Genomic DNA, 24,425 nt, shown 5'->3' with positions numbered 1-24,425 from the left:
AAATGTTCTCAGGCTCATTTACCTTTTCTTTTCTCTCTACACCCTTCTTCACTTACAGAACTCAGGGATACAACTGCCACCTCAGGGCAAGACTGCCAAGCCTATCTCAAAAACTGCCTCATGTTTTATTTTATTTTTTATATTTTTAATATATTTTATTGATTTTTTTACAGAGAGGAAGAAAGAGGGATAGTTAGAAACATCAATGAGAGAGAATCATTGATCAGCTACCTCTTGCACACCCCCCACTGGGGATGTGCCCGCAACCAAGGTACACGCCCTTGACCAGAATCTAACCAGGGACCTTTCAGTTGTCGCTCTATCCACTGAGCCAAACCGGCTTCGGCACTACCTCATGTTTTAGTCTACTGTTTCCATAGAATTCTCTTTGTATGTTCCATTCACAGTGGAAGAACAATATTATCAACCCAAAACCATTGTCATGCCACAAGCCAGATGATCTTCCTACGATCATTATGTAGTAACAACTATCAATTTTTTCCAGTCTTGGAAAGACATTGCAAAGCCTTGGAAATCATTAGATGAAATTTATATCAAATTGCACACTTCTAAGGATAAACAGAACTGTAAATTAGTCCGCATTTTGTTATTTGATTATCAAAGAACAATTTTCCAGAAAAACCTTTCAGTTCTTCAGAAGTGCACGCCTAACAAGCCCAGGGCTGTATCACTTGCGCTGAAATTGCTTCCAACGGTAAAACAGACAAGCACTAAAGAATTCCAGTTCTCTGCCCATGAAAACCTGTGAGTTATGTAGGACAAATAGGCTGCAGTGCAGAGTTGTGTCTTGCCACTCTTGGAATCGATTGTCATCTCTTAAAGCGCTGCTAAATCTGGAAAACCACCTCTTACCTGCCAGAACCAGCCCAACCTTGTGCAGACTACAAGTCCCATGATGCAAAGCGGGAGGCCAGTCTCCCTGTCGGCCTCAGTTCCTCCCGGGAATGGTCGCCTTCTCCTTCCTTGTCGGGCAAACTAGATACCGAGCCCGAGTTTCTCTAAATGTACACAAATAAAGCAGGGCAGAGGCAAAAGAATTCTTACCACAAACTAGGGTCAAGCGAGCTGCCAGAGCCCCGGGCCAGCTCCTGTCACCGCCTCCGGGGCGGGGCTCGTGTGACGTCGCTTCCGGGTGCGTGTCGCCCCGCCCCCCGCTCCGCGGCGCGGGCTCCGGGCGGGCGGCGGGAGCTGCAGGCTGCGGGTCACGTGAGGCCGCGCGGCGTGGGAGGGGACGGGAGCGCGGGGCCGGAGGTCGCGGTGACCGTCGCGGGAAGCGCGCTGGAAGGGGCCCGCGGAGAGGCTCAGGTGGGCACGGGGCCGCGGAGTGCCCGGGCGCTGGCGCGGGGACACCTGCGCCCGTGGCGGGCGGCGGGCGGCGGGCGGCGGGCGGCGGGCTCGCGGGAGGGAGGGCGCCGCGGTCCCCGCAGGGCGGCGAGGGCGCGCCCGTCGTGGGGCCCGGGACCCCGGTGGGGCGGGCTGCGCCCGGCGTCCCCGCTGTCCTCACGCCCACGGCTGTCACCGGCCGGCGGCTCCGCTCGCCCCGCACCTGCCCGCGGGCTTCCGGGTGGGTCCGGGCGCCCGGGGGACCGCGCGGGGGAGCGCCCGTGCGGGCGGCGGCGCCGCGTCCTCCGGGTCCGCGGCCTCCGGGCGGGCGCCGGGCGGGCCGGGGGCGGGGAAGGCTGCGGACCGGAGGGACCGGGCACTGCTGTGTTCGGGTCCTGACCGCGGGCGGGGCGGGGCGGGGCGGCTGCCGCAGCCACGTGCTGGGCTGAAACTCGCACTTCGGCCCCGTCCCCACTTTTCTCACCGCTGCCCGTGGCCTCCGACAGGCAGACCCGCAGCTGTCACTTCGCTGGCCTGCAGTTGCCACCGGCTCTCAGCTTATTTGACATCTTAGTGATTAAATAAACTTTCTTCGGTTGTTATGAAATTCTGAGATAAGATCAGCTAGGTCTGCTGACAGCAGACGTCAGAGTGCGCGCTGTAAAGAAGGGTTTGTCCCTCAGCATATGGCACAGAGAGCCGGTGGGTATCCGGGAACTCGGAAGAACATTGAAACTTTGAATCCATACGTTTCATGTTCGTTGGAGGCTTATTGGATTTAATTTGACCAAGTTTGTGGTGTTTTCTCAGATGCATTCGATCCAGAGCTTAATGACCTATTACTTGAAGAGCAGTTGATATTTGTAGCATCTGAGCTTCTGGCTCACTTTATTCCTTTAGTTTAGGTGGGTTTTTTTGTTTTGTTTTGTTTTTAGAATTTCACTAAGTCAAAAGGTGATGTGAATAATTTTCCTTCCCTCCCTGTGCCCTGTATAGTACTGTCTGGACTGGAAGCAGAAAATATAGCCTCAGGAAGGTTGAAATAAACTTTGCAAAAATCTGTCCCAAAGAAATAGAGTGAGAAAAAGGGTGGGAGTAGTTCTGCTTTCTTTGCCTTGCAAATGAGAGTGCCTAGCGCTGACATTGTGCAGTTAAAAGAAGAGATTTGGGGCCTGTTTTCATTCCAATAAAATGCCACAAAATTAACAGAAACGGATATGAACACCATGTTTTCTTTTGGATAATGCTGCAGATTAAAACCCATCTTTCAATATGTTCTTCTCATGGTTAGATAGCAAACTCCCAAGAAGAAAATAATGGATTGCACACCAGTTGTTCTCTAAGTGCGTGGCCTCAGCAGTTTGCAGATTTGTGGCAAAGCCCCAAAGAAAATGGCAACTCCTTATGTCCCAGTGCCCATGCCCATAGGGAGTTCTGCTGCCAGCTTCGCAACCAGCAGGAACCAAAGAAGTTCCTCTTTGGGGAGCATCTCAAGCTCGAACTCCTCCAGAGGCCAGCTGGAGGACTCACACACAGGAACCATGAAACAGACCAGTGCCCCCGGTCAGGGGGACAGCGCTTCCTCCGTCTGCAGCAGCCCCCTCCTCAGGACTAAGTTTATAAATGCAGACTCTTGCATTGAGTATTCCACCAGACCAAGAGAGAGTGAAGAACAGAATCCTGAAACAGCAGATTTGGAAGATAGGCCTTCGACTCCCACTATTCTGGGCTATGAGGTGATGGAAGAAAGGGCGAAATTTACTGTGAGTATCGACCTTTCTGCACACCAGACTGACTCGCCCTATTCTACACTTGTGTTAAATCGATTGATGTTAGTATGTACTTGTCATTTCTTAAAGAGGAGATTCAAGTGGTTTGTACACTCTTAAATTCTGTCATTGTAGGGAACTTTTGTCTTACTTGAATGAATTGGCACAAAACCAGATTTATATCTGAAACTAGCACAAAGGTCAGGAAAGAAACGTAACTAGCATCCAGAACCAGCACCAAACTCTCCTCCAGTCAGCACCCTCTCTCGTGACAGGCTACTTTAATGTTGCCTATGTCTGTACCTTACGTAAGTCAGCATTGTGCTTGTGAGACTCCTCCTTGACCTTGCATGGAATTCTAGGTAGCACTTTTTTATTACTGACTAGAGGCCCGGTGCACGAAATACAGGGTTCCCTTCAGTGCAGCCTATACTCTCTCCAGTCCAGGACCCCTCAGGGGATGTCCAACTGCCGGTTTAGGCCCAATCCCCAGGATAGGGGCTAAACAGACATTCGGTCATCCCTCTTACAATCCACAACTGCTGGCTCCTAATGCTCATCTGCCTGCCTGCCTGCCTGCCTGATGCCCCAGCTGCCTCCCCTGCCAGCCTGATCACCCCTAACCAGCTCTGCTTGTTGGCCTGATCTACCCTAACTACCTCCTCCATATCCCACCAGCCTGGTTGTCCCTTATGCCCCACCCCTGCTGGCCTGGTTGCCCCCAACTGCTGCCCCCTGCCAGCCTGATCACCCCCAACTCCCCACCCCCAACCCCGCTGGCTTAGTAACCCCTTACTTGTCACCCCTCACTGCCCCTCTCCCCATCAACCTGGTCCCCCAACTGCCCCCCCCCCCACCTATCAACCTTGTCACCCCCAACTGCCCCCTCCCCCACCTTACACAGCCTGCTGTTCAGTCATTTGATTGTCCCTCACTCACCCCACTGCCAACCTGGTTGTCCCACGCAGCCTGCTTGTTCAGTAGTTTGGTCGTCCCTCACTAACGCCCCTGCCTGCCGGCCTGGTCGCCCCACACAGCCTGCTATTCAGTTGTTTGGTCATTACTGTGACGGCATCTGGACAATTTGCATATCCCTCTATTATTAGTACAGATACTATTCCTATCTGTGAATGTTGATCCATCCTCCAGTTGCAGAGCACTTGGATAATTAGCAGTTTGAGGCTCTTGGAAATATGACTGCTATGAACCTTTTAGTGCTTGTCACTCAGTCAACTCATAGATGCATTTCTGTTGGATATCAGCCACGGATTGAATTTGCTGGACCATATACCCAGCTTTAGAAGATACAATGTGCCAGAAAGGTGGTACTAATTTACACTCTCGTAGGCTTACATGAGAGTTCCAGCTACTCCACACCTTCCCAACATAGCGTGTTTTCCATCTTTTTCATTTTGGCGATTCTAATGGGTAGAGTGATATCACATTGTGGTCTAAATTTGCATTTCTTAATGACTAATTAAATTGAAGGTATTTTTGGCCATTTGGATATTCTCTTTTGTGAAGGGTCTGTTCAAGGTCTTTGTTCATTTTTCTGTGGGGAAGCCTTTTCCACTTTACTTTGTAGTTTTCTATGCATTTTGGACATAAGTTTTTTCAGAACATGTATCATATCATCTCACTCCCTGCTTTGTCTTTTCACTCCCTGATGATGTATTTGATAAATAAAGGTTCTTACTTCTAATATAGTCCAGCCTATTAACTTTTTTTTTATGTAGTCAGCACTTTTTAAAATCTGCCTACTCCCTCTGGACAATGCCCTATGTTTTCTTCTGAAAGCTTTATTGTCGGACCTTTGGTACTTAGATCTGAAAACCATCAGGAATTAAGTGTTTTCCATGCTGTGAGGCAGGGTCAGACCTCCTTCCTCCGTGTGAGTTCCAGTGAGCAGGCTTTTACCGAGAAGACACTCTTCTCCTCCGCATTTGCATGTTGCTTCTGATACAGATCAGATGACCATAAAAGTGTGGTCTGTTTCCGGGTCCCATTTCCCCGCCTTTGGGCGCCACAGCCCTGATTACGAAAGCTTCCGGTAGGCCTTGCTGCCTGGCGCCTCGTGCTCCAGCTGTGGTGCTCTCAGGACTGGCTGCTCTGGGCCTCGGGATTGGGTCGAACCCAGACCAACTGGCAAAACTGACATCTTACAGTACTGAGTTTGAATCTGTGAACTCAGTCCATTTACCTCGTCATTTGTTTTTTTATAATGACTCTCTGTGGTGTTCAGGGCAGAGGTCTGCCATCTTTTGGTTAGATTCACGTGTAGTTGTGGGTGTTGGATATTCTCAATTGCTTTTTCTTTTTTTTCTTTTCTTTGATACTTTGTATTTTTCCGGTTATGTATGTATACAGCAACTTTGCTAATTCGCATATCAGTTGAAATAGCTTGTTCTTTCTCTTGGATTTCCTTGAGGTAGAGTTTATATTGTTGTAGAGTACCCTGAATCTCACAAAGGACGCCTCAAAAAGTCAGATTATGGAGTCATTTATTCAAAAGCCGGTGGCTACGAGGCTACAAGAGGCAACAGCGCTCCAGCTCTCACAGCCCGAAATGCTGCTTCTCTGGCTTACATAGTAGAATGTCATAAAGGTATCAATTACAGCTTTGGGTTTGGAATGAGGAACCTGGTTTGCACAAAGCAATTACAGAAGCAAAATTGAGCAAGTTAGTTATGTATAAAGATTAATTATAGTTTTGGGTCTTGGGACCATTGAGTCAACTGAAACACATTATCTGGAGCCACTGAGGCAATTTAGAATAATTGTGGTGTCCCGGTCTTGAGACCACTGGGTCAACCGGAACGCACTATCTGTAGCCACTGAGGCAATTTAGGGTAATTGTGCTGTCCTGGTTCCCAGGTAAGTTCCTGGTACAGAACAATGTGCTTCGATAACCAGTAAGGTCACAATCAGTGGGATATTCAAACCGCCAACCATGGAGTATTCAATCGATTGGGATAGCATACATAAGTTCAGAAAATCAAAATAACTTTTCTATTGTTGTAACAAGCAAATAAATACAGAAACTAAACAGCAGGGTTAAAGTTAAAACTGCAGTTTCTACCTGAGATGATTGCTACCATACCTCAATATGTGTATGCCATTTCTTGCTTCAGAAAATTCATGAAGAAACCATCTTTACAATTAAATTATCTTAAGAGTAATGATGTCTAGAGAAATCTTCATGAACCTGATGTTGTTTTTTTAATTTTTTACTATATTTTTATTGATTTCAGAGAGGAAAGGAGAGGAAGAGATAAAAACATCAATGATGAGAGAGAATCATTGATCAGCTGCCCCCTGTACACCCCACGATAAGGATCGAACCCATAACCCGGGTATGCACCCTTTCTGGGAATCAAACCATGGACTCTTGGTTCATTAGGTCGATATTCTACCACTGAGCCAAGCCAGTCGGGCCTGACCTTTTTTAGAGTGATTTTCGAAATTATAATAAACTCCACGGTTCATAATCTCTCATTGACTCATTGAGGTGATGTGTGAAAATGCAAATTTAAGGCAGTGGCATATAAAGTCTTCCAAGACCTCAAAGAGTGTGAACGGATACAAGATTAGTCCTGTCCATTTAGACATTGATTTAACATTTTTTGAGTACCTGTTGAGTGCCAGGCATTATGACCTTTGATTCCCCTTAGGATTATCTCAGATCAGGACTTTCTGGACACTTTAAAGGCTCCTCACTTTTATATGTGGCACAGATAAATTACTTGTGTTTTACTTCATAAAGGATTCATCCGTAACCCTTGATGTTCTCCCCTTAAAAGCCGAAAGAGAAGTCAGTCTGTAAGGGGAGACTCCAGGGTGGTGTGCGGCCTGTACAGTCAGCCCTGTCGACGTGGACTGGTCACGTTCAGTGGTCAGTAGCCTCACGCTGAAGTGCAGCTTCAGAGCCGCGGTGGAGAGTGAGTGCACAGCCCACTTCAGGACACGTTACCCTTTAGGAGAGTGTCAGTCATTTGGCAGATGTTGTCGTCTTCATAGCTTGGCCCAAAATACTGTACCAGAAACTACACCCTTTCCTCGAGATTCTGTTATAAAAAGTACTTCCTTATAATAAACTCTGAAATTATACTCATGAAAAATAGAATCTAGCCTTTCTTACTGTAAACTTTGTAAAATAGTGACATGCTTCAAACATGTTTTTCTATTCACTAGCCTAGATAATTATGCATAATTATAGAAATGTAAGCTTTTATCTAATGTGGATATATTTTAGCTTGTATTTCAGCTCTGAAAATTAAAACATCAAATTTCAAAACTTTGCCTTGAAGTGCTGAGTTTAAAATTAATTTGATTGTATAAGACAAGAGTGGCTGTGTTTCATAACTTTTTTAAGCATTAGTTATTCTTTTTATTAGTTTTAAAATATGTGGCATAAAATATATTTGGAAACTGATAAGTTCACTTATTATTAGTCAGCACCAAAAATGGCATTTTGCTACAAATTTATCATAGTCTTGTTTCCCTTGCTTTTGGTGCCTACATCAAATATTTGTACATTTCACGTTTTAAATCATTTCTGATATTTTTTACATAGTAATCGTTAGGACTTAGATTGTCGAGTAAAAGTTTTTTAGATATTTGATTTGAATGTTTAAGTATCTTTACATGTATCTCTAACTCTCCCCCCTCGTAGGTATATAAGATACAAGTGAAGAAAAACCCAGAAGAAAGCTGGGTAGTTTTCAGAAGATACACTGACTTCTCCAGGCTTAATGATAAAGTAAGTACTTAACAAATCTAAAACCAGCTTTTCGGTTTTGAATTATTATCTGTTTCGGACAGTTTGTCTGTTATATTTGTGTTTTTTCTTTCTTGTGAATTATTTAAATGAAGACAACCTTTTGCCTAGTTTCTAAGAAAATACCATTTCATTTCACTTTAATAGCTTGAAGGCCCATCTCTACACATAACTTTCTTTTATGAAAACAAAATCTAAAAATGTGAAAATCTTAACCTTATTAACACAAATGTAATTATGATACACCTGTTTATTACCCAGGGTGCTTTGAGTGGGCTCCGCTGGCTCAGTATTAAGCTCTTGGCTCCACTGGACTCTAGCTGGAGGCTCCAGGAAAGACTCCGCTTCCAGGCTCATTCAGGCCTTGGCAGAGTTCCCTTTCTCATTGTAAGGCTGAGTCCCTGCGTCCTGGCTGGTTGTCAGCCAGAGGTGCTGCTTCGCTCTCTCAGGCCCTGTGCGGCTGCCGGCTTCCCAGCCAGTGGCTGGGAGCCCGGGCCTCCTGCTGGCATCTCAGACTTTCTCCTATGCACCAGCACAAGGAAGCTCAACCTCAAGTGCTCCTGAGATAAGATTAGGCTCACAGATAATGTCCCTGTGCCCAGGTCAGCACCAGCGAAGCCAGTTACAGCTGCAGAATCCCTGTACTGAGAAATTGGTGCAATCACAGCAGCGGCACAGGGCAGAAGTCATGGGTCCTTTTTGGAGATTCGTTTATAGAAACATCAACTGCCTGTTATGATGTCATGTTTGCAGGAAATGTGTTGTTTTAATATAATAAAAGATTAAAAAATAGCATTTATTCAAGTTATTTTAAGCTAATGTATAGTTTCCAAATAGTACTTTATTCAAAATAAAGTTGTTAATTACCCATAATGTATAATACACAGTACCCATAATATAAACACTTTGTGAGGAGTTAATTGTGGGACCTCTTCTTCCTCTAAGGATAATTTTTAAGGAGGAAAAATGCCTAAGTATAATATGCATGTGGTCATATGGGACATTTAAATTTTAATGCTCAAACTTAATAAAAAAGACTTTTTATTTCCTCTTCACGATTTTTATTATTTTCACTACCAACATTAAATAATAAAATTCCAGGACCAAAAATATCTAATTACATCTTGAAATCAAATCAAAGTTTTCAATAGTCCAGGTTGCTTTCCGGTTTTTGTCTTGTTTGTTTTATCTTCACATATTTATAGAAATATAGACAAAACATGATTTTTTATGTTTTTACTTAACATTTTATGCTGTGGATTTTTCCCTTTGGTCACTCTTTTCTTTCCTTGTGGCATTTAGTTTTACATTTAAGAACAGAAACATGAATGTACATGGTTTTATGTCGTTCACGCACTTAGAGAACATAGACTACTGACTGCTATAGTGCAGCCGGCACCATGCTGAGCATGAGAGATGCAGCAGTGAGTATGACAAAATCATCGCAGAGCAGTCACGTGGCTTTCAACCTCAGATGTCCTTTGGACTTCCCCAGAGGCTTCTTAAAATTAGTTACCAGGCCACACCCAGCTAATTAAATGCAAACCTGTTAGTAGGACGTAGTCATTAATACCTTTCACAGCTCCTTGGGTGATTCCAGTGTGCAGCCGAGGTTCAGAATCACTGGCCTAGGAGAGTCCAAAATTAAATAAACCTATTTATTGTACATTGTGATAAATGGCATTCAAAAATAAGTTGGTGATTTGCAAACTTGTGGTAGGTCGTTTTTTCTAAAAATGTTCACAGCAATACTTTCAGTCCCATATGCTCTTCCAGAATCTTGCCACTGACCATCAAGGGGTTAATCTGTATCCCCTTCCCTTGAACCTGGTGCCCTTGTGCTACTCAACCAATAAAGGAAAGAGGCACTGATGCTGCCTGTCTAGGCCAGGTCATTTGAAGCACACAGCTTCATCCTGACTTCCTGTCTTGGGATGTTCCCCCTTGAGGCCCAGCCTCTGTGCTGTGAGAAAGTCCAAGACATTCCACGTTAAGATGGTGGCTGATACCACACAAGGTCTCAGCCCGCAGCCAGCATCATTTTCTACACATGCGGGCATGACCTTCAGTTGATTCCAGCTCCTACCCTCAGCTCTTCAGCTGAGTTCCCAGCTCTTGTGGAACGGAGATAAGCCAGCCTTAAGTGCCCACAGATTCCATGGCCTAATAGATGGTTCTTTTACGGCACTGTGTTTTGAGGTGACTTGTTACACAGTTAGTTACTTGACCAGAATGTATAAAGGCAAATCTAACACAGCTTAGCAGTTCGGAAAAGTTTCTCCCTAAGAAAGTAAAATTTAAGCCAAACATGTAAAATGGATCATAAACCAAAATGTAGAAACTAAAACTATAAATGTCCAGGAGAAAACAAAAGAATATCTTGCAACCTTCAAGTGAGCAAAGATTTCTTAGGATCTAAAAAAGCATGACCCATAAAAGACAAAAGTGGATGTATTCGATAACATTAAAATTTTAAACATGCTCGGTGAAGAGTGTTAAAATAGGTCACAATCTGGGAGAAATATGTGTCATACATAGGATAAAGGACATATATTTGGTGTATAAAAAGAACTTTTACAACTTAATAAAAATACAAATAACTAAATTTTTTTCTAAAAAGTGAAGGGTCTAAAGATATGAATAGATAATTCACCAAAGAAGATATGCTAGTACAGATGCACATAAGCACCATTTGTCAGCAGAGCCTGCACATCAAAGCCAAAGTGAAAACCGCTACTTCACACCCCTAGAATGGCCACCATTAAAAAGACAATGCACAATGCAGGTGTTGGCAAGGAGGTGGAGCAACTGGTACTCATGTGTACACACAAGTGGGAGAATCAAGAAGTTAAACAAGGAGCAGAAAGCTTTGCTGGATTCAGTTCTTTTGTTTTAAGCTTATTTCATGAACAGTTGCACCTAGTCAACAGGGTAGATTTTGTGGACTTGGTATAACGAGGTTGAACAATATATATTCTTTTTTTCTTCTTTTTCAGTTAAAAGAGATGTTTCCAGGCTTTCGATTAGCTCTTCCACCAAAACGCTGGTTTAAAGATAATTACAACGCCGACTTTTTAGAAGATAGAAAATTAGGATTGCAAGCATTTCTTCAAAATTTAGTGGCTCACAAGGACGTTGCGCACTGGTATGTAACACTGAAATAAGAGGCTGTAAATGCATTTCAGCACTAGTTAAAACCAAAGAACAAGCCTAGGACCATGCACAGGGGAACAAAGTTTATAAAATAAGTATAATTACTTGTCCACTAACAAACACTGCCTGGAATTCTCTTGCTTTTTTTCAGTAAGGACTTTATATGGTGTTTGATTTGTATTAACACTTTCACAAAGTCAGCGAAGTTAAAAATTCAGCATATCATCTATTCAGACCACTCAACTGTTAACTGGATTTTTAGTTTTTAGTATTTTAGCAATCACTTTAAGTGGCCTTCACATTTTTTGCTAATATGACACTATATAATTTTTAGAGTAATATATTCTATGTTTTTCAAAGTAATATAAAAATATGAAAATTGTGAAATTGGGTTAATTTATATGGAAGAGAAATCGGAAATACCAAAAATCATTATAAAGGGAGAGAAAGGATCTATCTGGGTTTTTGCTTCTCAATATAAAAGAAAGTGGCCTTGTGATTTAATACCAGCTGAGTATCTAATTTTGGAACTTAAATTATCAAGTAAATTAAAACTATTTTGAAAAAAAGTAGCATTTGCAAGGCAGCGATAGCATATACAGATACCTGTGTCTGTTACTGTAATAGTTTGTCGCATAAGGATGGGAGGCAAGAAAGCCATCCTGTCTCACTTGGTCTACCCTTTTTTCTCCGTTTTTTATATCACCTGGTAAACGTAACCCACAGCGTGCTGCTTAGTGCGTGCGGCCAGGCGCGATGGCTGCCTGAGGCCTCTGCCCACCGCCCGCGCTTTCCTTAAGAAAGGAACGCCGCTCAGGTCTGCATGCAGTTGCCTCCTCGACAACTGGTATCTCACAAGTGACCTGAACTGAAAACAGAGTAACAGCTGACTCTAGAATTCCCCCCAGCAGCTGTCTACCCAAAGCCCCTTATCTCTTCGTTTATGTTTTAAATTCCACTCAACTCTGTATGCTGTCCCCCAGCCCTCCATCAGCACCGAGTTACTGTGAGTGTCGGTATCACCTTGCTTATTGCGGAAGCTTCCCCTGGTCTCCCTCATCCGCTCGGCTCCTGTGCCTTTGGCAGCACCGTGGTGTAATGCAGTTTGTCTCCTCCTGCTCCTTGCCTCCCCGCCTGTCTTTCTGACTTTGTGTTTTGTTGTCATCCTCTGTCCGTCAGCACAGTCACCTTTCTCCATTGTCCCTTAGGCCTCCCTGGAGAGGCAGTGTTTCACACTCCTGCCCATCCAGCCCTGGCCTAGACAACTCCGTACATCCTTCAGCGCCCAAAAACTTCCTCAGGCCTGGCTCTCCCGCACCCGCGGTGCTCTGTGCCACACCGGGTCTTGGTGTGCTCCCTCTTGCTACAGGAGGCTGGGTGGGCTTTCTCTGGGTTCGAGATAGCATTGGGGTTTGGAGGACGGTTCTGGACTAGAAGGAATAAGGCTGAGCACCGGGGCACACATGGGCTAAGAGTGACCAGGTGAGATAACCAAGGTCTGAACCGGCCCCATGGAAAGCCAGACGTGAGCTCCGCACCCTCAAGCCAGCTCCCACCCTATGACCCCAATGTCACCAGCCCTATGCCAATCCTCAGGGTGGTGGTTAATGTCAGTTTTAAAAATATCTCCTTTGACTGTGGAGAATAATGGGAAATGCAAACTGATACTTCTGTCTGAAATCCCTCAATATTTTCATGCAGTGGTCTTTGGTGCCTAATCTTGTTTTGACAGAATATCTAGTATTTTTAGTACATTTTTCTACCTAATTTTTAATTGACCTCTTAATGAATTGTCAGCATTATTTTAGGGGTGTATTTTATTTTTAAAGTATAATATTTAGGATAAAGAGCACATTTAGCTATTAAATCATGGGCTTTTTTTTTTAATTGTGAGATGTAAACTGATACATACCTATGAAAGAAAAGGAAAATAAAGCACAAATAGAAGGTGAAGGTTCACTAGAAGAAGCAGTTTTTTAAGAAGTTTGAAAACACAGTAAGACTTTTAAGAGGCTCGGAGGAAGAGTTTAAGTTAAGACACATTTGCCGGATGATAAGCCAGGCTGGAGGAGGCCACCGGTGGCTCCTCTCCAGGCCGGGAGGCAGCACTGGGCCTGATTTACCTCCGGTTCCCAGTCCGAAGATGGTTCTAGGTTCTAGGTCAGTGGTCGCCAGCCTTTCAGGTCTCACAGACCACCGGTGGGCGACCGCTGCCCTAGGTAACAAAAGGGGCCGGCCTTGCTGAGCTTGTCCCCTTTAGTTCCAGGTGTTGGGGTCCCCTCGGTCAGGTCCCCTGTCCTGGTGCCTGGCTGACTCCATCATCAGCTCCAGCAGAAGCGCCCGGTAAAGGGCTGAGCACAGGAGCGAGATTAGGGATGGAGTTGAACCTGTCCATGGAAAAAATTTCCCTCCCTCCCTCCCTCCCTCTCCTTTCTTTCCTTCCTTTCTTTCTCTAAAATATCAATAAACATATCCTCAGGTGATGTTAAAAAAAACTTAGGGAGTCCACTGGGTTTGATCTGAGCAGAGCTCTGTGAGCCCTAGGTCGTGAGGATTTCTAGGGAAGGAGAATGAAATGGAAAACCTCCACAAACAGATTCCTACATCCAAGTCCCTGTGCACCACTGCTGGTCCTGGCTGAATTGCTACTATAAAGTAAAGGTATAAAAAGAGACGTGAATCCCCTTACCACGTTTTCATTTCCTCCAGCAGCTTTCCAGTCATTAGAGAAATCTGTGAACATGAAACTGTTACTAAAGGATGAGGACATCCGGGGTCTAGGCCCATGAAAAAATGATGACTCACATTACGTTGTCAAACACCGAAAGTATTAAAAGGCCCCTCCCCACACTGCTCAGCACTTTGCTTTTCAATCGTAAAAGCCATTATCTCAGGGTTTCATCCAAACTTTTGACTTCTCAATCTCAAGATAATTCATTTCCTGTAGCTCATTTCTGCCTAATAGATGGTTTTCCAATAGAAATAAAGGGCAGGTGGGAAGTATAATATCTAAACCAAAAAACGAAGGTGGTCCTGTTCTCCGTGCTGTCAGATCACCGGCAGTGTTCCAGAAACCTACCTCCCTCCCTCCCTCTCCTTTCTTTCCTTCCTTCCTTTCTCTAAACCTCCATCAACGAGGGACAGGCTGGTTGAGCGTGGTGAGAGAGGTACCTGGCAAGGGCAGAGAATCCAAGTGAACCAAAAAAGAAGAGAATTTAAAGATAGAAAAGGCACATGTTTATACTCAGAAGAGATTTAAGAGCTGCCGTGCTGTGTGACCTTGAGTGGGTCATTTTCCCTCTGAACTTGGGTATCATTTGTAAAAGTGGAAAGAGTGCCTATCCTCACTGTACATGATTGTTGTGAAAATTAAATAAAATAAGATACGTTGCCCTATGTGTACAGTGTACTTGGGAAATGTGAGGTAATGTAAATGTTAATTAGCTTGATTACCACCCACAGCATGTGCATACTATATCAAATCCAGGTGTACATTTTAAATGTGTGCATTGTAATTACACCTCAATAAATCTGGGAAAAAATGTTGGCTTCATGAATGCAGAGACCCTGTAAGCTTTAAGTAGTCAATTAAGTTTGTGATAAGAAAAAGGAGAGGAAATGTTAGTGTATCAGTATTGCTTTGTGGAGACTGAGGCTAGAGAAACTATAACACCGTTGACATATTTTAGGGTTATCATGTGAAAGAGGACTTAGATTTATCTTAAAGGGTCCCAAGAAGCAGAACTGACTCCTGAATAGAAGCTGCCAGGAGGCAAGTCGCAGCTCAGGGAAGGGATAAGTTTCAGTGGTTCAAACAGAGGATGGATTAGTCCCCATTTCGGGACGTGTTTCTTGGCTGAACATGTTAAAGGGATGGAAAGCAAGCCATGGAGCTCAGAGCTCCACCACATTAAGATCCCTTCTGTCTCTGTTCTTCCCTGGGTATGGGACCTCCAGCTTCCTGTTTCCTTGACTGTGTGTCTTTGTTTTATTATATTGTCACGATTTTACAGCCCAGAACTTTGCTCTTTCAGATCTTCTGGATTGCTTTCTTGACACTACTCCTCTGTATTAATTCATGTTGTTTTTCTTTGGAAAGATTTCACTAAAAATTCCATTTTTCTCTTTATGGCCATTCCTGTCATCATCAACTTATCTGGCCTGAACCGAACCCACAGTCCCCATTCCCTTTTCAGCATAGGTCAGCATCTCCTTTATAAAGCGCATTAGAAATTACATTCCTGTCCTTTATGCCTTAAAAGGTAAATATCCAATTTATGTTTTAACATGCACAGAGTTGTCTCTATCCAAAATTGCTTTTAGAGAGTGGACTATTTTTGTAAAAAGGGAGCTTTATCTCCTACACTCTTAACCTATTTCTGATAATTCCAGAGTATAAACATAGCAATACCATATTTCATTATTTCAAAAGTTAATGGTAATTCAGCAATGGCATGGTCAGTACTTTTCCCTTGAACTCTTTAAGGAAAAATATTTGAAGTAAATTAATATAACAAAAAAGATTGCAAGAAAGTTCTTAACTTTTTTCAGAGTAAATATCGATACTTGAGATGTTACTGTAGGTGTATCTCCTAAAAAGAAACAAGTGACATGTAACTTAGAATAGTATTTCTTCCTAACTGGGTAATGCCTTTTTAGACTGCTTCAGCTGACATTCCTTTGAAAATATACCATCTCTTATCTATTCACCACTTAGATTGGTCCCTTTAGCATTTTTCCAAAGTATGTTTTATATCCTGTAGGGTTTTTGTTTTTTTTTTAAATATATTTTATTGATTTTTTTTACAGAGAGGAAGGGAGAGGGACAGAGAGCTAGAAACATCGATGAGAGAGAACCATTGATCAGCTGCCTCCTGCACACCCCCTACTGGGGATGTGCCCGCAACCAGTGTACATGCCCTTAACCAGAATCAAACCTGGGACCTTTCAGTCCACAGGCCGATGCTCTATCCACTGAGCCAAACCGGTTTCGGCTATCCTATAGTTTTTAAGTAGCATAAATTCCCCATCTCTATGTATGATCATAAGATCTTAGAAAATAGTTTGAAATCTCTGCAGCTTCTATATATTTTATGTTTAAGTTTGATTACTTGTATGAAGCCACGTAACACAGCTAGTTTATTTTGGTATATCAGCAGCCACTTGCTTAAAACACTGTATAACTTCAAAGTCACTTGCTTTTTGCGGTCTTTGTAAACTTATTTGTACCCCGGCTAATTGTCCTTTCCCTCTGAAAAGCCTGGCGGTGAGGGAGTTCCTTTGTCTGGACGATCCACCGGGGCCATTCGATAGCCTGGAGGAAAGCAGGGTGAGTGCCGTGTTCCCTGTTCATGGAGAGAGGACGATAGCTCAGCACAGCAATGCGGTATCCTGGGAGGGAATAGCAAACGGCGGCTATCATAACTCATACCGGGGCGGTTTTGCACAGAAAGCTTTCTGGTGTTTGAGCCAGAGGTTTCTTTCAATGAAATGCATGGGCCTGCTTCAGTGAAAACATAAAACTCATACATGTCGCATCATCAGTGTACTCTAAAACAAAGTCCTGCATTTTATCCTCTATTTTTACTGCTTCAAAAAAAAATTATTTGCAAATTTGTTTTACTGCACTTAAAAGGGCTATTTGTATGTTGACTTTTCTTCCATCTGAGTATCAAAGTCCAGAACCTACAGTGAAAATCAAAGCGAAAGCTCACTTTCAGAGGGAGAAGGTATTGTCTTCTTATCAGTTCAGCCGAGCTTGATGCTGCTCAGATTACACTAATTGACGTGGTAAAGTGGCCTATTTCTTGAAGCAATTGGCTAGATTATCCCAGCAGATTTGGTAATAATAGATTAGCTAAAATTTTTCTCTAAGTTTTTCCCCAAATGTTTAATGGTGCTTAAGTGGAACAGATTTAATTGGTAGGTTTGTAATGTTTTCAATTAAACTGAGTCAGTTCTTTGTATTAGAGTGAATACCATGGCTGTTTAGAAACAGCTTTATTGAAGTCTTTATCCATAAAAGTTGCTATTTGCTATTCCACTGTGAATGTACAATTTAATAATTTTAGTACATTTTTAGAGCTCTCCCATAATGCAGTTTCAGAAACTCCCATCACCTGGAAAATCGTACAGCTGTTCAGTCAGTCTGTCCCCAGCCCCTGACAGCGCTGGTCTGCTTTCACTCGCAAACTTGCCTTTTTTGGATATTTCATATAAATACAGTCACGCTATATATATGTATGTATGTGTGTGTGCCTATATAAGATCAGTGTTCAGTTATATAATTTATATGTACAGTATTTATAACATTTTATACATTATATATAAAAACACATAATATTTGCATCTAGTTTCTTTTAGCACAGTGGTTGGCAAACTCATTAGTCAGGGGAGCCAAATATCAACAGTACAGCGATTGAAATTTCTTTTGGGAGCCGAACTGTGCGCATGGGCCACGAAGTTTCAGTCCTACTATATGTGTGTGTGCACCTGCACATGGTATTTTGTGGAAGAGCCACACTCAAGGGGCCAAAGAGCCGCATGTGGCTCGCGAGATGCAATTTGCCGACCACTGATTTAGCAAAATGTTTTTGAGTCATCTGTGCTATAGCCTCGATCAATATTTCGTTACTGAGTGGTTTACTTTGTATAATACACCACAGAGGGACAGTGGGACTGTTTCCAGTTTTGCGCTGTTTGGAACAGTCTTGTGAGGACTTATGCTTTCATTTCTTTTGAGTTGATTCCTAGGAGAGGAATGTTTGGTTATATGGCAAATTATGTTTAACTTTTTTAAAAAACTTGCAAGTGTTTCCTAAAATGTCTACCATTTTACATTCCCTCCGGTAGTGTATGAAGTTCCAGTTTCCTCACAAATAATTTTTCCTTCTTTTTTTCTAGGCTTTAAAAATTAGGGTGATTTTACATTTAAAATTTACATCCCAGCTCATCTTGAAAGATCAGTAGAGCTGGCGCCACTGGGTCTCCCTTCCCATAGGCTCCAAGTGTCTCAAGATGAGCTGTCTGCCCTTCTCAGCAGAGCAAGCCTCCTCCATCCTGCCCACTCCCTATTGCCTGCACGTGGCCTGTACCACGTGTGTGCGGAGAGAGTGGAAGAGAGGCTGGCTGCAGAGCGAGGAGTGAGGCCAGCGCGTCTCTGACAAGCGCATTGATGAAATATTATGTTTTTATGTTGATCACTTTTTAGTCATTCATCTTTTCTTTGGTGACTTGTCTACTTACGCCTTCTGCCCATTTTTTTAGTTTGTCTTATTGAGTTGTAAGAGTTCTTTATTTTGGAGGCAGGTCCTTTATCAGATACATCATTTATAAATATTTTCTTCCAGTCTGTATGTATCTTTTTATCTTCTTATTGGTCTTTTGAAGTGTTAATGTTTTTTCATTTTAATGAAGTTCATTTTTATTTTTATGGCTTATGCTTTTTGTGTTGTATCATAAGAACTCTTCACCTAGTACAGGGTCACAAAGATTTGTTTTCCTACTTTTTTTCTTAGACGTCTTATAGTTTAGGTCTCTGGCCCAGCTCCACGCTGTTTTTGTAAGGTGTGAGGTAAGAGTCTTAAGTTCCTATCGATACCTAATTGTGTCACTCCCTTGACTGATTTGTGTTGAAACTTTCATCAAACGTCAAATGGAAATAGAAGGACTTTTAATTTTCTTCACTGATCTAGTTCCCTGTCCTACTGGCGACACCACAGTCCTATTACTGCCTCTCTCACGGCTGCCGTTCACATCCCTCGCTTTAAGCTGTTTGTCTGTCACTCTCAAATCTGTCTGTCGCACATCGCATGTGGGTGGGTGTTGGTCTTTTATCCGCTCTGACATACCTGCCTTTTACATCTGCTGTTTTGCAGTTTGTTTCCTCTTTCTCATCGGTTTGGGTCTTCTTCCCCTTAGCTGCCTCATTTAATTGTGTGAAACAGATAAGTATGCCATTTTGATTCCTCTGTAGACATTTTTATGTTTTTCTTAGTTATTTCTTCATTATTTTTTAGTGTCTGCTCGAGGTATTATAGTGCTCATCTTAACGCAGTCTACTTCAGAATAGAGCTTAATTCCAAGGAATTAATCGCTTGGCTCCAGACTGTTCTCTTTGCCTTTCCCTCTGCTGTTGTATATTTTATAACCTCTGCCTGACAGTACAGCGCAGGGATTATTTCTTTTCACAGTCTTTGGTCTTTGGAAGGACCTAAGAGAAGACATGAGAAAGAACATTTGCACACTTTTCCGTCTTTCCTCAGACTTACTGCTTCCTTCCTGCGGTCGGTGTTACGTCTGGTGTCAGTCGTTCCTTTCAGCTCCGGGGCTTTCATGTGGTCTCTCTCGTAAGGCAGGTCTGTGGCAGCAAATCCCAGGCTTCATTCTTCTGAGGAGGCTGTTTTGAAGCGGGGAGTGTGACAGGGCTTTCCGCGGTGTGCGGTGTCACCCTGTGCCTCTGGCGCCGTGCTCCCGGTGGCCGGCTGCCTGTGGCTCTGGCGGCGCTCCTCCGCGCACCCGGTCACGGTGCCCCTGCTGCTCTCCAGGCGGTTTGTTTCTCTGACTTCCAGCAGCTTATTATGACGGACTGGGGTACGGCTCTCTGTGTTTATCAAACTGTGGCTCATTGAGCTTCTTGGATTTGGCAGATTAATGCTCACCATCAGACCTGGAAAGCTGTTGGCCATGATTTGTTTTCCGTCCTTTCTCCACCCTTCTCATTCTGGGATTCCTGTGACGTGGCTGTTTGCATACTTCATATTGTACTTCCGAGGTGCTGCTCGTTTTCTTCAGTCACTTCTTTTCCTTGTTCTTCAAGTTGGACAGTTTCTATGTTGATTCATCTCCAAGCTCACTGATTCAATCTGACATCTCCAGGATCAATTTCCAATCCCAAAGTCAGAGGCTGCTGATTTTTCATTTCAATTATTGTACTTTTCAAATCCAGAATCTACCTCGTTCTCCCTCTCTCCCTCTCCTTCTTTCCCTCTCCCCCTCTCCCTCTCCCTCTCCCTCTCCCTCTCCCTCTCCCTCTCCCTCTCCTTCTCTTTCTCTCTCTCCCTCTCTCCCCCCCACTCTCTGTTTTTTGTTAAGGTGGTCTGTTTGTTAGTCCATGGTTTGTTCATTTTGTAGCTTTGGCATCTCTGTGTCTGGCAGGTAAGGGTTCCTGTCTTGTTCTTTAAGTTGACTACATGCTCTTCCATAATGCTGAAGAGTGCTGCCTTTGTAGGAGTGAATTTTCCTGGAGATCTTTGCTTACTTAGGTCTTTTTTTAAGTCCTTCAATAAAGGTTTAAATTTTTTCCTTAAACTTCTAAGACAAGCTATAGGATTTATTCTCATATTTTTATATCATAGTAGATATTTTTATTATATTCTGATTTATTGCTCTCATATTATTGATTTTTGTATATTTATTTTATATGTCACATCCTTGGTTAATAGTGCTGAGGAATTAAAATCTTCATTAGTTTGTAGATTCTTTTAGATTTACTGTTTGCTGCTACCGAACTAATACAAATGGAACCAATAGCCTCAGGTTTTTTAAATATAATTACTTAGGACGTGGCAAAAATGGACTAAGGAGACTGAAAACTCGTACATACAGTGGTGTTAGTAACTTCATTCTACCCTGAAGGGTCTACCACGTATCTCCTCAGACGGAGGGCTAAGTTAGCAGAGACCAGAAAAGGTACAGACAAGCGGTTCAGGCTGCAAGCTATTATCTTGATTGTCCATGTTCCTTGAGTTCTCATGATCTTGAAAAAGACACTATATACGTAATTAACTTTTTTTCCTGCACATGACTTTTGTTTGTTTGTTTCGAAGGCTTTCTGCGAAACTTTAGAGGACACAAACTACCGTTTTCAGAAAGAATTACTGGAAAAACAGAAAGAGGTGGAGTCGCTGAAGAAACTGCTCGGTGAGAAGCAACTTCGTATAGACACGCTAGAGAGCAGAATCAGGTGTGTTGCCGTGCCTGTGCTTCCAGCAGACCCAGGCAGCTCGCAATGCTCCGGGGGAGACGTATTTTCGGGGATGTAGGAAATTTCTAATCCCAAAGTCAGAGGCGCCAGGCGTACTTCCTTGTAGATTGAGAAAATTGTCTGATTATTTATTTAGGAGCCTGAGCATTTGCAGGATGGGAAACAACAGGATAATAAGCCCCCATCTGTTCAACAGGATAAACATTATTCATTTAACTATGTAAATGGTCTCTCTGTTTCTAGGCATGTATGCCAGATTTTCACAGCAAACTTCCAGTTTGCCTGCTCGTCACCATGTATCGGTCGGTGCTAAACTCGTTCTAAACTAAGCGTGAGCACTAACGTTTCTGTGGCCTCCCAGGCCGCGGTTCCTGAGCCGGGGACTGCGTCAGGCCTGACGGTGTCAGGAGAGCTCAGTGCCCCGCAGGGAGCGCCTTAGCCGGAGTGGTGGTGAGAAGGTAACGTGCGGCTGTCTTCCCTTGCAGGGCGCTGTGTTCAGACCGGGAGGAGCCGCCCTGGTCAGGCACCGGAGGCCAGCGCGTCCCGAAGGCGGCGGCCCCTGCGCTGGGGGCTGAGCCGGAAGTCCTGGGTGGAGAGAGCAGGTGCGGCACGTCAGCCTGGCAGCCCAGCCTTGGCATTGGGGGAGTGCTCCAGGGCTCCATGGGGATCTTTGGGCTCCCTGCGCACCGCGTCCTCACCTCCTGAGCGGACAGGACGGTGGGTTCTGGGCCGTCCTACACACGAGGCTCAGGCGTCGTCCCTCAGTGTGTTTGTTTGTTTAATATATTTTATTGATTTTTCACAGAGAGGAAGAGAGAGGGATAGAGAGCTAGAAACATCGATAAGAGAGAAACATCAACCAGCTGCCTCCTGCACACCCCCCACCGGGAATGTGCCTGCAACCAAGGTACATGCCCTTGACCGGAATCAAACCTGGGACCTTTGAGTCTGCAGGCCGACGCTCTATCCACTGAGCCAAACCGGTTTCGGCTTCTCTGTTCATCTTCTTATCACTGAAAATGAAGCTCTGTCTGTTGAACTGGGCTGTGTATCAGTTAATTTTTTTGTAAATCCTGATAAATTACTTAAATCTCCCACAATGTCAATCTTTTCCCATTCTCGGTGTGGGCACTGTACTCGCCAGCACCCTGCCTACATGGCGAGAATAACAATCATATTTTTAAAGCCCATTGAATTTTTATTGCATATAAGGCCAAGTTAATTATTAATACTTCAGTGATAATGGCTGAGCTATAATTATGACAACAAATTTGTAGGATAATTACTAATTATTATTGATAAGTGTTTGTTGAGAGAGCTAAGGAATTAAAAATGCATCTCCAGAAAGTTCTCTGACACGTGAAAAACGTTACATTTCTGATTAATATTTCAGTGTTCTTCCATCATTAAAGGTGTAGCATGCACCCCGCTGACACTGACGCGTCTCTTCACAGAGCCACGGACCAGCCGCTCTGCCGGCCCGGAGCGCCCGGAGCCTGCGCAGCGGAAGTGGAGGTGGCCGAAGTGGCCTACGACACCGAGGAGGACTAACCACGGCACTGCCTCCGCTTCTGAGCTCAGCCCCTCCCAGCAGAGCAGCCGGTGTGAAAAGTAAAGAGACTGAAGCATCCACAGAAAACAGCAAGAACGCGTGTGTATAAAGTTTACATAAAGAGAAGTTACTGGGATAGGAAATATATTCACTGATGCTTTAAACTCTCTTCTATTTAATCTGTGTATTTATAGTGTGCATAAGTTATTTTGGTGTTTTGCCAGTATATCGCCCCAAACTTATGTGTGTTTAAATTACCAGTCATGTTAGTCAGATGGCAAGGAACTGCATGTTGCTATCATAGACTTCTTTGTGCCTCTGACATGATATAATTTCCCTGACAGTTCAGGTCAGTGGTGAAGAATTGTTCTAAATATCTACATGTTTACCATCTCCAAATAGATATTGCTTATTTACAGTGTTACTGCTATTTAAAAGTAGGAAACTTTCTGGTACCAAAGGAAAATTATTTGAAAGAGCTGTAATTACATAAAATAGCCTTTATTTTAAATAGCCTATAATTCATTAATATCAAAATACTATACTAAGCATCCCAGATTATTGTTATACTTGTTTATTTTCCACATAATCTTCATCTTAAATCTTTACCTGTAGATTCAGGAGTTTGCCTCTTTCAGAACACTACCTCTTTTTGCTAATCAAGGCATACTCATTTGAAAGTAGAGATTCTGAGTAAATAGGGAGCTGTTAAAAAAAAAAAAGACATACACATATATATATATACACACACACACTATAAAGTTTCTAACTATGTTGGCTCCTGGAATTCCTTGTTATTCCCATATGTGTACATATGTTACTATAATCTATTCTTGGCCGGTTTTCGTTTTAATATATTTAGCCAAGTGATGCACTTTATGGTAATTAAACTCTTCCGTGCCAAGTTGAAGTGGTGAATTTCTTTAGTGAGTAGAGCGAGGGCCTGCACTTTCTACAAGTCTCCTGGGGTCTGGGAGTCAGCTTCGCGGACAGTTGTCAAAAGTGCCTTGTTCATTTGTATGATAAGAAGTTACTTTATTTCTACTGTTTTGCATATTGCTGTTAATAAGCATCGTACTCATGTTAGCATTTTGAGATCCCAGTTGGCATATTGAACTCCATATACTTTCTGGAAACGGAGGGGAACTTGCCGGGAAATGGAGTGGCCAGCCCCATTTCTGTTCATGGCTGGAAGGTGCCGTGTCTCAGTGACTGTGCTGAGACGGGTTATTTAAAATGCCACTCCCACAGATGGACAGGCCCAGCGGCCGCTGCTGGCCTTTGATCTGGAAAGGAGGCTGCGTTTTAACCAAGTTCCACACGTGTTAAAGGTCTGTGTCAGAATGCCACCGGGAGCTCCGTCCCAGGCTGTCTTCCGCAGGGCGGGCCGCAGTGTGCTCTGTCCGGGGCGGCGGACCGCCACCTGCTCCCTCGTCTGAGACATTTTTCCAGGCTGAAAAGGGTGTATAGAGACCAGTCATTTAAATTAATATGATTTCAGTCGAATGGAAATGATCTTCACTAAATTCCAGATATTATAACACTACCCATCTGTTTACAGTGACCCACACACTTGCACAATCGGGCCTTTCGGAAGATGGTTATTAAAGTTTGGGGGGAGTGAAGGAAAACTCATTGATTAGGTCAGCCACTATCACTTTATCGAATTTACTTTTTTACTTTTGTAATGCATTTGATTCCCAGTGTGATGTTTGTTTAATAAATTATTTCTCCGTGCGACGGAAGCTGTGTCCGATGTTGATACCCTCCCCCCGGCCTCCTCGTCCCGTTCCCCATGCCATCGTGTGAACTGGTTGTAGTCAGCGCGGCTTTGCACGATAGGAC

General features: G+C 43.5%; 1 protein-coding gene across 2 annotated transcripts; it reads left to right on the top strand.

The window, feature by feature from the left end:
- The first annotated feature begins 1,192 nt into the window (after positions 1-1,192).
- On the top strand, positions 1,193-24,321 carry SNX16 (sorting nexin 16). 2 transcript variants are annotated; one of them, XM_045581551.1, is made up of 8 exons: positions 1,193-1,326; positions 2,636-3,107; positions 7,786-7,872; positions 10,887-11,035; positions 16,303-16,372; positions 20,871-21,007; positions 21,514-21,630; positions 22,515-24,321. In XM_045581551.1, exons 2-8 carry the CDS (start codon positions 2,736-2,738, stop codon positions 22,687-22,689), a joined length of 1,107 nt encoding a protein of 368 aa, XP_045437507.1. In that variant the 5' UTR covers positions 1,193-1,326; positions 2,636-2,735; the 3' UTR covers positions 22,690-24,321. The 2 variants fall into 2 exon arrangements, with proteins under 2 accessions (XP_045437507.1, XP_045437508.1); XM_045581552.1 differs by having other exon boundaries at positions 1,207-1,227; positions 22,483-24,321.
- The last annotated feature ends 104 nt before the right edge of the window (positions 24,322-24,425 follow it).

This window comes from Pipistrellus kuhlii, unplaced genomic scaffold (genome assembly GCF_014108245.1).
Source record: "Pipistrellus kuhlii isolate mPipKuh1 unplaced genomic scaffold, mPipKuh1.p scaffold_m20_p_14, whole genome shotgun sequence".
NCBI classification, from domain to species: domain Eukaryota; kingdom Metazoa; phylum Chordata; class Mammalia; order Chiroptera; family Vespertilionidae; genus Pipistrellus; species Pipistrellus kuhlii.
This window is presented reverse-complemented; position numbering and strand designations above follow the sequence as displayed.